We start from the raw sequence: 17,579 nt of genomic DNA, 5'->3' as shown, positions 1-17,579 counted from the left end.
ATCCCCGTTTTCCCTTGCACAACCCCGAGCCCCAGGCATCTGCCGAGACTCTCAGCCTGCCCAACCAGCATCCATAGCCCCCGGGCTTCGTGCGTTCCACCCATGCCTAGCTTGGCTTCGGGCGAGACAGCTCCCAGACGTTCCCAGCAGTGAAGCCAGGTCCTTCCTGGCTTTTCCCCCCATCCTGGGGCCTTCCATCCCCCTTTTCCTATTTCCTGCCCCGTCTCCGGAGCCACGCGTGCTGCCCGTGCCAATGCTTCAGGGAGTGATGCCGCGGGCAGCGCCAGCCTCTGAGCGCCCACGCCACCCCCGGAAAGCACAGAGCGGGCGAGGCTCCCCATCGGGAAGGGGCATCGCGGCCCTTTGTCACCCCAGTCACAACTCGCCAGTTTCTCCCGGACCCAGGCGTGGGGTGGCTGCGCTGCCGGGGAGCGGCTGCTCGGGGCGGGCGGAGAGCGGCTGGGCCGGGGCGGAGCGGCGAGAAGAGAGCGGAGAGGAGCGGAGCGGAGGAAGGATGCACGGGCCGGGACGGGGCGGAACCGGGGCGGGCGGAACGGGCCCGGGGCGGGCCGGGGCGGAGCGGGCCCGGGGCGGGGCCGGGCGGGCGGAACGGGAGCGGGGCGGGCGGGGGCCGCTCGCGGCGCTCGGCACCGGGCGCGTCCTGCAGCCGCTCGCTCTCCGCCGCCCCGGGAGCGGCCCCGGCGGCGCCGCCGTGGCCGGGCGCGGGGCCACCCGGGATGTCCTCGTCGCCCGCGGAGGAGTGCCGGTCGCCCGTGGGGCTGGACTGCTGCAGCTGCTGCCTGGACCTGGCCAACCGGAGCGGGCTGGAGGAGGGGGCCGAGGGCGAGAACAACAACCCGGGCAGCCCCACCGTGAGCAGCTTCCGGCAGCTGCGGGAGCAGCTGGTCCGACAGAACCTCAACACCGACAAGCTGAGCTCCATCATGCGCCAGGACTCGCTGGAACCCGTCGTGCGGGACCCCTGCTACCTCTTCAACCAGGGTATCTGCAACAGGAACATCGACCAGACCCTGCTCTCCATCCTCCTCCTCTTCCACAGGTGGGTGTCGCCGCCAGGAGCCTGAGAGCTGCCGGGGGCCGTGCGCCCCGGGGCAGCGGGCTCGGAGCTGGCAGCGCTGTGGGGCTGGCAAGAGAAGGGGACTTGTGTGACCCGGGGGCTGGGGGGTGTCAGCGGCGGTGGAATCTGGGTGGGGAAGAATCCGCGTCTGGCACGGAGTCCGTACGAGGTGCCAGCCCATCCCTGGGTGCGGGTCTGGGTGGCTTTGCTCCGTCATGCCCGCCGTGCCCGTCTTGTGGTGCCCTGTGGCTGCCGGGCAGTGACAACAGCCCCCAGCTGTGTGTCTTGGCCGCTGGATTCTGTGCTCATTCCCTGGCTACCTCTGTCCACACACACAGTGCCCGCAGGGGCGTGGAGAGTGTCCAGCGACAGACAGGCATCGGCCCCATCCTGCGTGGAGAGCGCAGCAGGTTCCTTGGGAAGCAGTGTGCTGCCTCGAAAGCCATCTTGAGTGTCACCGAGGGCCTGGCTAGGGAGCCCAAGAGAAGAGTCCCAGGGCCAGCAGCTCCTGCCCTTTCGGCAGCTCCCCTGGCTCTCCCCGGAGTGGACATAGGTCTGGCCCCGAGTGGTACTTCCCTGGTACCACTGGAAAGTGGCTCTGCCCTGCCCGAGCTGGTCTCGGGGTTGACTCCCTGTGCCCCCACAGCTGAACGTGCTCCATTCCCTGGCAGACTGAGGCGGCAGGACTGTGGGGTCTGCCCTGCTCCCTCCTCTAGCAGCGAGGACAGAGGAGACTGAACAGGAGGTCCCAGGGGCTACCACTCTGCAGGCTCCCCAGCCCTGATGAGGTGAGCCCCGGAGGTGAGGAGTGGACAGAGCTGTCTCAGGTCCTGCACTGGCGCTGTGTGGGGCTGGCTTTGGTGACAGAGAGAGCTGGTGACACCCTGTGGGGGCACAGCCTGTATGGGGGCTAGCAGGTCTGGGTCTCCCAGTTCAGCCCGAGAGAGCCGAGCTGGGCCAGTAGTGCCGCAGGTGCCCGAGACTGCGGGTGTCTTCAGCAGCTGGGAAATATTTGCTACCCTGAGATGTGTGGCCCATCAGCGCTTCAGGTACAGATGTGCGCCTGGCTGGCACGGCGGGCAGCGGCTCCGGGGCTTGCCGCTCCGCCGTGGGTGTGTAAGGCGCAGGGGAGCAGCACCCACGCGTGCGGAGGCGCCGCGCCGTGCCCTGCCCAGCACACGCAGCGTGGGCGGGCTCCGGGCTGGCAGGCAGGTGGGCTCACACGTGGCTGCCCCACGCGTGTGAGCCGCCCCGGCGCGCTCCCGCCTCCTCGCCCGGCAGCGTCTGACGCCGAGAGGCTGCTGCCTGCAGCCGGCCTCGCTCTAGCTGCGCTTACATAACGCCGAGCTGCCGCTCAGGTGGGAAAGGAGGAGCTGGGACACCTGCCAAGGCGCCGCTGCCTGGCCCGGACGGGGAGCAGGGAACCTAGCCGGGTGAGAAGGAGCGGGAGCGAGAGGTTCCGCTCCTCCCGGGAGGCGGCAGCAAGCTGGCACGGTGGGTGAGGGGGGAAGCGAGACACTGTCCCCAGCACGGGCTGCCAGGGCCGGGGTCAGAGCCGAGCACCTGGGGCAGTCAGTGGCAGTGCCTGCGGGCCAGAGGCCACTGATATGGGCACAGCAGCCTGCTGTCGATTCACCGCTGCTGGGGCAGGACCTGCGGTGCTCCTGGCGAGGTAGGGAGTGAGCAGAGACGCCAAGGGACAAAGATTTCTCCCTCTCAGTGTCCCTGAGCACTCCTTGCTGCCTGTCTTCTGTGCCCTGTTTGTGATGTGTCCCAAGAGGCTCCATGCGTTGTGTTTGTGACAGGCTGTGGTGCAAGGCTGTGTCCCTCTATCCCAGCCAGGGTCCAGGCACCTCGGGCTGGAGGCTGCTGGGGATCCCCCGTCACCCCCAGGTGGCACAGCATGGCAGAGCTGGGTGCGTGGCCCCGGGCACTGGAGCCAGGTGTGCCCACACCTGTGTTTGCAGTTGTTTTGCTCCAGCCTGAACTTTCTCCTTCTGGGGAATGAGCCAACACATCCAAGAGCAGATAGCATGCACGGCAGAGGATTGTGGGTGCCAGAGGAACACCCTGATAACATGACTGATAAGGGCACCCTGTTGCTGGTACCAGGGAGCCCAAACCATTTGGTGCCCATCGTTTTGGCTGATGTGCTCCTGCAGCAGCACAGGAGGATTGGAAAGTTGTGTGGGTACACATCCCTGTGTGTAGCTGACATCAGAGCAGCATGGGATGCCCAAGATCCTAAACCCAGAGTTGAGTTTGGCTCAGGGGCTGGCTGGAGACAACTCAGTCAGGGTCAGATCAGTGCTGGGCTTCTCAGACAACACACATTTCAGCATGTCTAACCTGTCTTTAGGGGTTTCTGTGGCTGGGTGGTCCCTGCCAGGCTGTCCCTACCCTTTGCTCACAGCAGGGATGTTGTTAGGGATGCACAAGGAAGACATGCTCTGGACCAATTGCCTCCAGGGCTCATGCTCATGCAGAAAGCCCTGCTGTTTCAGGGGGGCACAGCATCCTGTGCAGAAAGGGCTTCTCCCCACTGTGTCCTCACACAGGGCATCACAAACTGCTTTCCAGGGAAGTCTCAGCAAACTCACATGGAAGCACCAGGTATAGGGAGGACAGCTGCCACCACCCTGGCTGGGACACCTTCTCCCTGCAGGTGCCAGTGAAGTGGGCAGAAAGGTCTTTGCCATCCCTCTGTAATGCCAACGTTATCCCAGACCCAAACCAAGCCCAGCTGAGTGTAGGCCAGGGAGAGCAGGCCCATGGCACCTTGTCCTGGGCCAGGGGGCTGAGGGGAGCCAGGGCTGTGGGAGGAGGTCGGCCCTGCAGGGGAAGCAGCACCCTGGGTGTGTGCTAGCCTGTGATCCATGCAGGCCCTGCCTGGCTCTGGGTGGGAAGAGGAGGTGCATACCAGCCTGCTTGCCCACATCAGCCAGCTGTGCCAGCATTCCTGCCCAGCCATTCCTGGCAGCCTGGCCAGCCTGTGCCCATCCTGCTCCAGGCTGTGAGGGGACACCTCTGCATAGCCAGATCAGCTGTAGGCACTGCCAGACCTGCTGCTCCATCCAACAGGTTGGGCAGTGACCCATCCTTAGGTCTGAGCCATGAAAGGAGCTGAGGGCCACTTTCTCCCAGGCCTGGGCAAGGCACAGGAGTCATGGGAGGCAGGGAAGCTCTGTGTGAGGGGCTGGGGAAGCATGAATTTGGGCAAAGCAGGGCAGCACTGCCTTTCCTGTAAGGTCGGGCCAGCAAGCAGGAGCTGCCAGGGCAGCAGCAGCAGGGTGGCATTTGTGTCACAGCACCACTTGTTCCTGTCTGTCGGGTGTCACTTTGCGGCGGCAGTGCAGGAGAGGAGCCAGGGCATAAAGGGCATCCCGGGCTGGCAGGGCCAGGGCAGGCATGCCAGCTGAATGTGGGCTGAAGCAACAAGGACACATTGATGGGGAGAGCAGCCATGAGTGAGCGTGAGAGAGGTGTGGGTGTAGGACTGAGCTGTCCTATTCTCCTTCTTCTGGCCCTGGGACAGCTCTGCCATGGAGGGGGCCAGGAGAGTCTCCCCGCCCTCCAGAGCCATGCACCAGGGTTTTCTTTGCTTTGCTCTCACACGACAGAGCTGCACATGGCCTGACCTGTGGCCTGCAGTGTTGCTTGCAAGCCCTGCACACCACTAAGGTGCTGGGGAGATTTTATTTCAGTGGCATTCAGCTGGTACTGCTGGGAGGTGCTGACCTTGGCATGCCCAAATCCTCCCACCCTCGGGAAGATGTCAGGCAGGCAGCCAGCTCAGCCTGCTGTGGTCTCCATCATGGGCATCCCAATACCTTGGGACCCCCAGCCCATGACCCAGCAGACTTGGGGCCTGTGTCCCAGCAGAGCAGGCTCACAGGGGCTCTGCCACAGCGCACTGGGTTGGCATGGCACGGCAGGGCTGGCAGCAGCACGTGCCACACCGTGCACCATGCCTGTCCCTGCCTGCTCCTGCAAGACCCAGCTCTCTCCAGAAGGATTTTCTCAACACTCTCCGAAGCACAGGAGAGCCATGCTCAGCCCCTCCAGCCCCTTGGGGGGGAATCATTTGCCCCTGACCACAAGGCTGTGGCCAAGGGGGCTGGCACAGCTGAGCCAGTCTGGTGATGCCAACGTCAGCTTCCCAGGAACCTGTCATCTTGGTTCTCTGGGGATTTTCCAGTGCTGGAGAATCCAGTCCTACCCATCTGCTAGGACAGGCATTTGGCTCTGCACAGGCAGAAATAGGTGTCCCAAGGTCAGGCAGGGATGACAGCATGGCCCTGTGGGGAAAAGGCTGGGCAGGATTTTTTCTGGCTTTAAACTGTAAAAGTGAGGAAGAGGCTGGAGCTGAAGGAGGTTGCAGGGATCTGCTCTGATCCCAGCATCTGCCCCCTCTCTTCAGCATCACATTATCCTTTCCTGGTGAGACTTGGCCTGATCCTGGACAGTCTCTGTTGGGACCTGACACCACCTCCTTGCCCACTGCCCAGCACAAAGTGTTAAAGCTGACTGTATTTTGGGGGAGCACCATGGCCTGCACGAGACCAAAGGGCTTGGAAAGGCTTGGGATGTATGTTGTCAGAGCCTGGCAGCTGTGTGTGTGCCCAGGGGACGTGACCGTGTCTGGGTCCGTGTGCGTTGTGTGGACTGCCAAGGCCAGGGAGGCTCCAGGTGGATCCTGCCCTTGGGAAGGACTGAGGCCCTGTTGGTAGAGGGCAGAGAATCACAGGACCCGTTAGGTTGGAAAAGACTTCTGAGGTCATCAACTACCCCAGGGTGTGTGCTGGGGGAAGAGGGCTGGAGAGGTGAGAGGCTACAACCCATCCTGATGCTTTGCAAATGAGCTCTGAGTTATATTTATCCAGGTGCTGAATGTGGCTGGCTTTGGGACAGGAGATCATTCTCTGTCTGTGTGCTGAGTTTTACATATATATATGTGTGTGTGTGTGTATTTGAGGGAGCTTTTGCTGCAGAACAGCTCTGGTGGCAGAGAAGAAACTCTGGGCCCTTCAGACTCCAGGATCAGGATGGGATCCAGTCCTTGCCACCCCCACCTGCAATTCCATGGGGATGGCAGCCCTGTCCAGAATGGCAGGGGATGGTAGATGCCATGGGGCAAGACAAGACATTTGCATGTCCCTAAGTGAGATCATCACAGTGATATACCTGTGAAAAGGATCAGGACTGTTCCGGGTGGTTTGGAGGCAGGGGATGGTCTCAGGTTGTTCTCCAGGGTTGGCACAAGCGAGGTGAGAGCTGGCTGCTGAGGTCAGGCACACAGAGAAGCACCACAGGTATCCATCCTGCCAGGAACTGATTGTCTTTCACATTGTTATTGTTCTGAAATGTCAGTGATGGCCGGGTTTCAGTGAAGGTCCCTGATTTGAAATGCCCGGGATTCCTTGCAAAGGCCAGGCGGGGTATTAATAACACGGTTCTGCTGAAGCCATGCTGCCCTGCTTGTCCTTGCCTGACCTCCTGTGGGTGCTGGCTCATGTGCCAGCCCAGCACAGCTCCTCTGCCCCCAGCCCCCCCGGGTCAGCCCTGTCTGGGCTTTGCCCCCTCAGCGGGGTCAGGCTGTCCCTGGGCTATTTGGGGGCTCTTGCTGGGGCTCCCCCCAAGCGTTGGGCCAGGCAGGAGAGTGTTACAGTGAGCTCATGGGCACTCTATTCCCCCTTCCCCGGGACCCTGTGACTCTGATCAGATAACCCTGGACCCCTCCTTCCTGCCCCAATGGGGTTGGGGGAGAGCCAGGGAAGCTCACCCTGTCCAAAGTCTGTACAGACCCCTGACATTTCCTGTTCGTCCTCTTTTGCCCCGCTCTCCCCTTGGACACCACAGAATAAAGAGAGCTGAACCAACATACATCGGGGTAAGATCCTCTTTTGGAAATCTTTGCCATCTCCTGATATTCCTTCCCTCACAGCCTCGGACCTCTGGGCTAGCCTGATACTCAGGGGGCTGTGTGAGGGGGGAATGTCAGGAGAGCACCAGGCTCCAGCACCTGTAGAAGGGGCCAGTGAAGGGCTTGAGGGGTTCTATAAACAAGGATTCTTATGGGCTGGAAGAGCAGATTTGGGTAGCGTGGGGTGCACAGCTCTCGCAGATCCCCTGCCTCCGTCCTCATTACATAACGAGCTGCCTCCCAATTAGCGAGTGGGCACTCCTGCAGCCGCAGGGCAGCAGCTGCCAGTGCCTAGCAGGGCTCCGGGGCGCCGCTCCTGCCTGAAAAAGGGCCTGGGATTGTTCCTGGAGGATGCCAGAGGCCCTGCCTTGGGGTTCCTCTCTCCCCAGGCTGAGGATCCCTGGGAAGCTGAAGGAGGGGCTGGGGAGGAGAAGCCAGGCTGGCAGCCCCCTGCCTGCCTGCTGTGGGTGCAAGGGCACCGTGCAGCCCTCGTGCTGCAGGAAGTCTTTCGGTGTTGCAACCACCTATGCTCTATCCTCAGTCCCCTGAAACTGGGGCAGAAAGGGCAGCCAGGATCTGGGTGTGACCCAGTTAGGGCTGTCCAGGAAAACACAGTGAGCTAAGGAGCAAGGACAGTTCTGGAGTTCAGAGCCATAGCTGGCAGGAGCAGCAGGCAGGGCACAGGTAACCAGAGGAGATAACACCGAGTTCAATGACAGCACTCCAGCCCCGGCCCGTGGGTGTGAAACACTTTGCTCCACAGACAAATTTGTGGATTAAAGCTCTGCTAGGGGTTCAGCCTGCCATCCTCCCTGGGGCTGGGCATCCCTGGTCCATGGGAGCAGGGAGCATGGTTTGGGTTAGCTGCACTGCCCCAACAGCCAGGCACGGTGCTCAGAGAAAGCTGCAGGGTTTTCACTGGGCTGTGCCATGCTGGCACTCTCACCTCAGCATTCGGCAGCTGGGGGACCCTTTGTGGGGAGCAGTGAGGTGCAAGGGTGGCCCACAGTCCCTGGCAGGGCACCCACTGGAGTGTCCACACTGGGTTGGCAGCTGCATGGGGCTGGTGCTGACAAACACCAGCGAGGTAGGATGTTTGGCCACATGATCCAGGGCTGGTAACAACCCAATGAGCCTTTTTTCCTTTTCCTCTCCTATGCCAGCATGCCTGGGGAAGCTGTGACTCTGGGGCCTTCCAGCATGGTGAGAAGGGAACTGGGTCCTCTCTGGCTTCCAGCGTGGCTGAAACTGGGTCCTCTCTGACCTCCCCTCCTCACACTGCTGCTGGGAGGCAACTGCTGCTAGGGGCACAGGAGGAAGAAGAGGGTCTGGTGACAAAGAAAAATTGCAACTCTCAGCAGGCTGGCTTGAGGGTGTGCACTCGCATGCTAGAAAAAACCAGAACTGGGAGTACAGCCAAGTACCTTTATCAGAGGAAGCAGTCAGCCCCACAGCTGGACACAGGAGCCTACCAGGGCTCCCTCCACCACCCCACACTGCCTCCAGCCTGACAGGTTAGAAGAGTCTCCACACCACAATCTCTGCCCATGCCTGCTGGGGTGGGTCACTGTGTCCCCTGACCGTGGCCGCAGAGCTCACTCTGCCTCCCTTGGGCATGAAGGGAAGGAGGACATGTTCCCTGTCAGCCTTCCCAAGGGTAGGTTCCCCTCTGGCCTTCCCTCACTGAAACCATCCCTGGGCTTCCCCAGCATGGCAGGGGCACCACCTCTGTCCAGGCCAGATGTGACTCTGGTGTCCCCTGGCCTGGGACTGGGACTGGGACTGGGACTGGGACTGGGACTGGGACTGGGCCAGCAGCAGCAGCTCTGCAGGCAGGGGCTGCATCCCTACCCAGGCACGTCCAGGTGTGCCCCGGAGTGGTTACCTGCTGCTCTGGAGCAGCACACGCCCAGAACATGCTTGGGGGATTTCTGACCCCTCCAAGGCTCTGATGGCATGGGGACCCTGGTTGCATGGGGCTTCTGCATGTCCCACGCAGCTCCTGGAAGGCACCAGCTGAGCTGGAGGATAGTCCCAGGCCTCAGGGAGCAGCTCAGCAGGGAATCTTCAGGAGGAGGAAACCAAGATCTGGACAACTGATGTGCTCTGGCAGGGCTAGGCCCACAGCCCTTGGGACTGGCACAATAGCCCCACGCCAATGCCATAGGGCAGGCAGTTGCTGTTCAGGATCCTGGGATTCTTTGGCAGATGACTCAGCTGCCTGTTTGCCCGTGGGCAGCCCCCAGCACTACCTCTCCTTTCCCAGAACCAGGATAGAGCTGCTGGACGAGGCCTGGAGCTCCTCAGCCCTGTCCCACAGCAGCCCTTCCTGCCGTAGGCAGCCACAGGCCCCAGCCACGCTTCCCTCTGTTCCTGCAGGGTGTGCCTAGGGTGCCCTGGTGCTGGCATCCCCTTGGCTGGTCCCACCACAGCTGCAGGATTTTGGGCTGCGACAGGCAGAGTTTTCTTAGCTGTGTTTGCAAGAAGAAGCTTTTCCTCTCCCCTCTGCTCTGACCCTTGGAGCAGAGATCTGGCTCTGCAGAGCAGCCTGGGCAGCCTTGGCTCTGCGCCTTTCCCAGTTTGCTCTCCAGTGTCTCTGAGGCCAGGCTATAAACATTTCCCACGCCTCAGACCCTCTGAAGGGCCTTCCTCCCATTGAGCTGAGTCCTTGGGAGAGAGCAAGCCAGGAAAACTGCCACGGAGCCATGAGCACAGCCTGGAGCAGGGGGAGAGCCAAGTCTGGGGAGCCAGGGCTGCTCCTGGAGCCCCAAACACCCCTCCAGCTCCATCAGCCACTACCAGGACAGGAGCATCCTTTGGTGTGTGGCACTGCAGTGCCTGGAGCAGGTCCAGCACGCTGGGCTCAGCACAAAAGCACGGCTTGTCCCCACGGCTGTGGGGAGAGGGCATGTCCCCTGACATGTCCCCTGACCCACAGCACTGTGCAGGTGTGGGATGCCAGGCAGCAAGAGATAATCCCCTCGTCCTCCTCCCTCTCACCCCTGGCAGAGCTCTGTGGTGGCTGCAGAACTCCAAGTCCCATTGCTGAGGAGGGGGTTGTCACTTGCTGTCACCCAGGAGGGGGGCTGGCATCTCCTGGGCTGAGGTACAGGCTGTGTAAGGGCTGAGGGGCTGCTGGCAGCTTTGGGGTGTCCTGCAGGGCCACTGCTGGGGTGAGACCTTCCCTGGCTGGTGTCACCACCTCTCCTCACTGCTTGATGTCAACCACGGGTGCTTTTTTCCCCTGGAGAGCACAACAATTAGTGTCACAACTGCCCTGTATTGCGGTTGCTGTTGCTGTTACCAGAATAACCACAGGCACGAGCCGGGCCCGGCCTGCTGAAGCTCCTGTCACTGTGGGTAAGGGCAGGAGCTGCCATGCTGCTGCCTCGGGGGGTTCACCACCTCTCGCCCAGCCTGCTCCAGTGCCCGTCACTGGTGCCACAGGGTAGCTGTGAGTCCGTGGTGGCTCTTTAGGAAGAACAAGGTGTTGTGTTGCCCACCCTGCTCTGCTTGGAGGAGCAGGTGGTGGGAGAGGAGGTGGCTGCTAGCAGCCTGGCAAGGCCAGGGCTGTGGTGTGCTAGGAGAGGCTCCCCCCACCACTTGGGGTACAGCTGGAGCCCCATGTAGGACCCTGCTGCTGTGGGGCATTGGGGCAGCTCAGAGGGGCTCCTGGGGAGAGCTGGAACAAAGCAGGATCCAGCAGAGCTGGAGCTGCTGCTCCCACTGTGGAGGTGCCAGCAGGGCTGCAGGTGATTCCTGAGCGCTGGGAGTGCCCTCTGGCTTTGCAGGGGCACGTGGAGCTGCCCTGTGCTGGGGTGCAGGCAGGGCTGTGCATCTGCACGCAGAGCAGCAGCATGTGTTTGGCACACCAAGTGAGTGTCAAAGGGTCACAGAGGCATTCAGGTTGGAAAAGACCCTCAAGATCATCAGCTACAGGTACTAAACTAATGTGCTTGCATATGTGCACACCAATGTGCACATGCATGTGCAGGGCGTGCCCCTGTGAGCAGAGCACACGCTCGTGTGGGCTGCAAACACACGTGTGCATGCAGGGGCCGTGGGCGTGTGGGTGTGCCGTGTGTGCACGCACGTGTGCAGGCAGGACTTGCTTGTAGGGGCTGCGAGGTGCACCGTGGTTGTGTGTGCACCCCACAACACGTTTGGGAGCCCTGCCCCCACGTGGGGTGTGGGATGTGAGGGGGGCTGCAGCCCCCTGCCCAGCCTGACCTGCCCTGGCCACCAGCAGCGTAGGGATCCCTCATTTACTGAGTGCCAGGAAAGAAACTTCTGCTTCTTCATCCCTCCAGAGCATCCCTCACTGCGGCCTCTTGAAGGCCAACAGCATCCTGCCCAGCCTAAGTGAGGAGCCCATGCCCTGAGCAGTGATGTGGGCAGGGCTGGGTGCAAGGACCCAGGAGGACTGCAGGGAAATCAGTCACTTACTCCCGTTTATTTCTGCAATAGTCCCAGCTCCATGGGAAAAATCTTGGAGGTGGCAGAGCTGAAGCAATTCCCCCCCAAAGCATTTTCTGGCTGCGCTCCAGCAGCTGCAGAAATATTTGGGGTTTTTTCTCAGTCCTTGGTGCCTGAGTGCTGCATCAGAAAGGTACCAGGTAGGGAGCAGGAGCCTCAAGCTGTGAGACAAGGACCACCAGCCAGGCTCTGGTCTGCTGGTTCTGGAGCCCTTGGTCCCTTCTATCATGACATGGGTCTTCCTTTGGGAAGCAGGCTGAGCCAGGACTGGGGGTCCATATCACAGGATGGGGACACAGGCACAGCTGCCAGGGCTGGGGGCAGGCTGGGGTCTGCCCACCCCATCTCCCTGCTGTTGACACCTCTCTGCAGAAGACAGGAGGCGGCACAACTGTGGGAGGAAATGTTCTCCCCAGCTCTCCTGTCTTCTCCCTGGTGAAACCAGCATGCTTCATGAGCTGCAGTGGCAAACTCCATCAAAGGACCCCTGGTGTGGGTGGTCTGGACTTGTCCCAGCAGGGGGACAAAGCTGTGTCCCAGGGGCTGCCACCAAGCCCACCACCAGCCACGCTGGGGACAAGTGCACACAGAGGCCTTTCATCTCCCCAGGGAGGGGGGCACCCGCGCAGCTCGGGATGGCACACTGGCCATTGGCCTTGAAAGGGCCAATTGAGTGCAGCTGAGGTCATCTCCCAGCATGTTTACCCTGTGGCTGGAGCCCCTGGGTGCAGCCGGCACTCCGGCTGTCTGTGCCACTGCAAGCTGGGGGGACGCACCACAGGCAGAGCCAGCATCGCTGCTGGAGCAGAGGGGCTGGAACAGGGTCCGGGCTGGCATGGCCTTCCAGCCCCCCTACTCCCCGAGCCTCTTCAGAAGGAGGGACTGGTAAGTGGGGCCTGGTGTGGGTGAGGGGAGGAGCACAGGCCAGCCTCGGGGCTTGGGGGACAGACACCTGGCTATTCTCTTCAGTGCCAGCACCCTGCTCAGCCCCTGTACAGCAGCTTTGGACTGGAGTGGTGCTGACACAGGGGGATGTGCATAATCCCCCTCCACAGGTTCCAGATGGGCCCACCAGGGAGAAAATGATTTCTCACATCCCCACATCAAACCCACATGTGCCCTGGCTGTGGTTTGCAGACAGCACAGCATCCTCATCCTGCTCTGGGATGGGGCTGCAATTCGTGGAGAGCTGCCTGGCTAGGTCTTGCTTGCAGCAGCAGCAGCTGTGCTGCACTGTGCCTCAGTTTCCCTTTCTGATGGGGAAATTGCACTCTGCTCCTCCCTCCCTGCTTGAGGAAGGGGCACAGCATCACATCCAGGAGTCAGGTCCCAACAGCCAAGTGCCAGCCACGTTCAGTACCCCTGGATTGGGGTGATCAGTGTCCTTTGCAGCAGCCCCGGAGTGCATGTGCCCTGCCAGCACTGACTCTTTCCTGGCCACTGTGCCGAGTGTGGGATCTGCCGTCCAGCATCAGCCTTGCCGTGCCCAGCAGGGGATGAGCCCCCGGGGCCAGGGGCAGCAGCAGCCACTGAGCAAGGCTGCCCCAGATCTGGAGGGCAGAGATAGGTGGGCGACCAAGGGCCGTGGAGGCAGCACCGGGTGGGCAGTGCCACTCCAGCCTCTGGGGTGCTGGGGGGGTTTTAGGGACCCTGCTCCTACTTCTCGGAGGAGACCCGCGTGTTCTGTGTATAAATCCCTCTGTGGACTGGGAAGGACCCGCCGTGAACCGGGGCTGCACGTGAGTGCACACACAGGGATGCTGCTCTGAGGGCGTACACATATGTACATACATACATATACACACAGGGATGCTGCTCCGAGGGCTACACATATGTACATACATACATATACACACAGGGATGCTGCTCTGAGGGCGTACACATATGTACGTGCATACACATACACACAGGGATGCTGCTCTGAGTGCACGCACACACACAGACATGCACACACACACATAGACATGCACACACACACACAGACGCACACACACGCGCACACACACACACATGCACACACACACGCACACACGCACACACACACACACACACAGACAGACACACAGACACACAGACACGCACACACAGACACACGCACACACAGACACACACACACACAGACACGCACACACGCACACACGCACGGGGCCGCCGCTCCGCCCAAGCCCCGCAGAGCGCCGCCGCAGCCGCTGCAGTGCCGTCCGTGCCCGCGGGGGGGCGCCCCCCGCTGCGCCGTTATGTAACCCGGGCGGGGCCGCCGGGCCCCCGGAGCGGTCCGAGCCCCGGCCGCGACCCGGGCTTGTTCTGAGCCCCGGACTGCCCGGGGTGCTGGTGTTTAGTGCTCCCGAGTTTGTTACACGCCCCGGTTTTGTTGTGACCTCCAGGTTTGCTCTGCATCCCTTGGTGGGTGTTCTGCACCCAGGGCGTGTTCTGTACCCCGAATTTGTTCTGCACCACAAGCTCATTCTGTTGCACTCTAGATTTCTTGTTCTGCACATCGGGTTGGCTCTGCACCCTGGGGTTGTTTTGCTCTGTACCCCGAGTTCGTTTTGTACCTCCGCTTTGTTCTGGGGGCTGTTCTGCACTCCGGGGTGTTGTTCCGTACCCCGGGTTTGTTCTGCACTCCGCAGTTGTTGTTCTGCAACCTCGGGGTGTGTTCTGTACCCTAGTTTGGTTCTGCACCCGGGTTTTCTCTGCACGCAGGTTTTCATTTGTCTTCCTGGAGTTGTTTTTTACGCCCGGGTTGTTTTTCTGCTCTTGTTTCTGTTGTTTGTCACTCCAGTTTCGCTCTGTTTTATACCGTCGTTTCTGTTACGAGCCCTGTTTTTTTAGCTGCCGGTTTCTGTTTTTCACTCACACTTCTATTTTGCACCCCGGCTTGTATTTTGAATGCCCATGGCTCCCCTTTCCCTCCTGCCTCTTTTCACAGCCACTGGGCCTCACTGTGCAGGACCTGCAGGCTGCACCTCCAAATGCAGACCGGGTTCACCCCTTCTCCCAGCCCCCAAGCAGATGCGTGTGTCCCCCCGAATCCCATCCTGGGCGCCCAGGAGCACGGGAACGGGCTGCTGAGGCCTGTGGGCTATGGGGGGTCGTACTAGGGGTGCCGGGGGTCTCGGGACTCCGGGTGTGGAGTGGGGTTGCAGACATGGGGGGGCAGTGCTGAAGCGGGGCGTCCTTGCTCTGGGACGGCGCCGTGCTGTGTTTGAAGGGGAAGGGGCGGAGGGGCTGCAGAGGGGCGCGGTACCGGGGCTGGGGGGCAGGACCGGGGGGCAGTGTGCGGTACCGGGGGGCAGTGTGCCGTACCGGGGGGTAGTGTGCCATACCGGGGGCAGTGTGCCATACCGGGGGCAGTGTGCCGTACCGGGGGCAGTACCGGGGGGCAGTGTGCCGTACCGGGGGCAGTGTGCGGTACCGGGGGCAGTACCGGGGGGTAGTGTGCCATACCGGGGGCAGTGTGCCATACCGGGGGCAGTACCGGGGGGCAGCAGCGGGGCAGGACCGGCGCTGCGGGCGGCGGGCGGTCCCCGCCGCGCTCGCCCCTCCCGGCAGGGCGGGCGCCGCCGATAAAAGCGGGGGCGGCGCAGCGCTCCCGGCAGTGCGTTCAGCTCCGACTGTGCGAGTGTGTGTCCCTGCGCCCGCAGCCATGAGCACCGGCATGTACCAGTCCCCCATGGAGGTGGCTGTCTACCAGCTGCACAACTTCTCCATCTCCTTCTTCTCCTCCCTGCTCGGGGGCGATGTAGTCTCCGTGAAGCTCGACAACAGGTAGGGGCAGCCCCGCCGTTCGCCGCAGAGATCTGGGGGAAGGGGCGTCCCAGGGCCCGGGGATGCTGCTGCGAGCCCCACGGATGAGGTGGGGCATTGCTGCTCCGGGAGCGAAGGACGTACGCGACCGCTGCCGGAATGAATGGATTCCCCTGGGGAGGAGGACGCCCCTGGTGCGGGGGGAGGTGTCGCGGTGCACGGACCCCTGTGGAAGGGAGGTTTTCGGTGCTGACCCTCGGCCTCTCCGCTCTCTTCCAGCGCCTCCGGAGCCAGCGTGGTGGCCATCGACAACAAGATCGAGCAGGCGATGGTGAGCTGCAGCGCTGCCCTCTCTGCCCCGCACCTTCCCCCGTCAGCCCGGGTGCTGGGCACGGGGGTGGGCTTCCCGCTCCCGGGGGGTGCTCGGCCAGGGCGGGGGTCCCGCTGCCCGCGGGGGTCCCCACTCCGCATCCCGCTGCCGGGCAGAGCTGCTCTTTGTCCGGCCGCCGCGAAGCTCATTGGCTCCAGCCGCTCCGCAGTGCGCAGGCAGCGAGGGTGGACGCGCAGGGGGACTCTGGGGTCTGGGCTGCCCGAGCCGGCTGCCCTGGGTGCTCGGGAGCTCCAGCCCCCCAAATGCCGGGGCTGGTTAGGGGGCTGGAAAGAGCTTATGGATGCAGAGAGACCAGAGAGATGGCGGCTGAGGCAGCTATGCTGGATGAGCACCAAGCCCTGGCCGGGGTTCCAAGGGTGGGGAGGGATGGTCCTTGGGAAAAGCTTCTGCAGCATTTGGCACTTGCCCCAGCACTTGGGAACGGGAGGGAGCAACCCCCCGGGCATTACTCTCCATTGATTGGTCTCTTCTATGGCCTTTTGCAGGATCTTGTGAAAAATCATCTGATGTATGCTGTGCGGGAGGAGGTGGAGGTCCTGAAAGAGCAAATCAAGGAACTGTTGGAGAAAAACTCCCAGCTGGAGCGTGAGAACAGCCTCCTGAAGACCCTGGCCAGCCCTGAGCAGCTGGAGAAGTTCCAGTCCCGGCTCCCAGCAGAGGTGCTGTGCCCTGAGGAGCAGAGCCCCGGGGTGGCTGCCCCGGCCCAGCACTCCGGGGGCTCTGCGGTGTAAGGTGGCTCTGTCCTCGGGGTGGGCAGAGCCACAGAACTCTTTCTACTTAATCTCCTGCAAAATCGTTTCCACCTTCATCTCACACGAAGGACTGCCAGACCCTGGCACTGAGCTGTGCCCCTTGGGTAGCCCTGGCAAGCCCGCAGAGCCAGTGGCCGTCTCCTTCATGAGGATGCTCTTCTGCAAGGAAGACAGGGGCAGCTGACCCCCCCTCCCCTCCAACCGCCCACCAGGTGCCAGGAGGAGATCTGTGGTGCCTGTCCCGGGCCCTGCTGGAGGGCAGAGCTGGGCAGGCTTTGGCACCGTGCTGGAACCTGCGGTTGGAAGGAGCCAAGCCCCAGGCCGTGGCTGCGTTCTGCAGGGGGGTGTCTCTTTCTGGCAAAGCCTGACATTGGAGGGAGATGGATGTTTAGTGAGCAAAGCAGATATGTCCCGCAAGCCACCCAGGAGCCTGCTGGAACCCGACCCAGACTGAGCAGCACCAGGGATGGCAGCTGCAGCGTAGACCGTGGCTGAACGCACAGCAGTGTGGGGATTACAAGTTAAAAAAAGCTTGTTTTGTTAGTTTGGGCATCTTCTGTAGCTGTATCTATGTGTAAGCATGTGCACGAGAGGTGCCTCTGAGGCTGTGGGGTGCCTGCTCTGGGTCAGCCGTGCCCATCTCAACATCTGGGGCATTCGAAGGCAGACTGGAATGGTGAGCACCTGGCAGTGGACAGACAACTATTGCGAGTGACACTGAGGAGGAGGCAGATTCACTCCTCTCTGGCATCCCACCTGACAGAAGGACCATGTGGCAGCGCTGAGAGGATCTGGACTGACCACTGGGCAGAGCCACAAGGCAGGTTGTGCTCCAACCCACTGGGGTGGAGGAGCCACCTTGTTCTTGGGCTCCCCTCTATCCCTGGCCTGTTCTCTGGGGTGTGACGGGACATTGCTTTTGATGTCAGAAGCGGTGACACTGTTGTGTAAATCTAGATAGAAATGGCAATAAACTCTACTTTTTGTATATACCCATGCCCCAAGCTGTGTCTGTGGCTGGGAAGAGGTGGGAGAGTGGTGGCACTGGGGAAGATACTGGAAATTGCTGGAATGGGACTGGTGAGGATACTGGGTTGGTGCTGTTCCCCAGCTGGGAAAACCTTTGCACTGGGGCTTAATTCCCCTGAGATGGCCCTGCCTGAGCCAAGATAGGTTTTTGGAGATATGAGCAAGCAGCCCCTTCCAGGGGCT

General features: G+C 61.7%; 1 protein-coding gene across 1 annotated transcript; it reads left to right on the top strand.

The window, feature by feature from the left end:
• Positions 1 to 627: 627 nt before the first annotated feature.
• On the top strand, positions 628 to 17,359 carry TSC22D3 (TSC22 domain family member 3). The gene is made up of 3 exons (XM_077786567.2): positions 628 to 1,060; positions 15,504 to 15,555; positions 16,101 to 17,359. Exons 1-3 carry the CDS (start codon positions 738 to 740, stop codon positions 16,344 to 16,346), a joined length of 621 nt encoding a protein of 206 aa, XP_077642693.1. The 5' UTR covers positions 628 to 737; the 3' UTR covers positions 16,347 to 17,359.
• Positions 17,360 to 17,579: the final 220 nt, after the last annotated feature.

Source organism: Lonchura striata, chromosome 4A (genome assembly GCF_050655825.1).
Source record: "Lonchura striata isolate lonStrDom1 chromosome 4A, ASM5065582v1, whole genome shotgun sequence".
In the NCBI taxonomy this organism is placed as follows: domain Eukaryota; kingdom Metazoa; phylum Chordata; class Aves; order Passeriformes; family Estrildidae; genus Lonchura; species Lonchura striata.
Note: the sequence above shows the minus strand (reverse complement) of the source record. Positions and strands in the feature narration are given on the sequence as shown.

Excerpts from the sequence above, each read along its gene's own strand:
- TSC22D3 (XM_077786567.2), top strand. The coding sequence starts at position 738 with ATGTCCTCGTCGCCCGCGGAGGAGTGCCGGTCGCCCGTGGGGCTGGAC. Across the intron at positions 1,061-15,503 it reads ATCCTCCTCCTCTTCCACAG|CGCCTCCGGAGCCAGCGTGG; the intron begins GTGGGTGTCGCC and ends GCTCTCTTCCAG. Across the intron at positions 15,556-16,100 it reads ACAAGATCGAGCAGGCGATG|GATCTTGTGAAAAATCATCT; the intron begins GTGAGCTGCAGC and ends GGCCTTTTGCAG.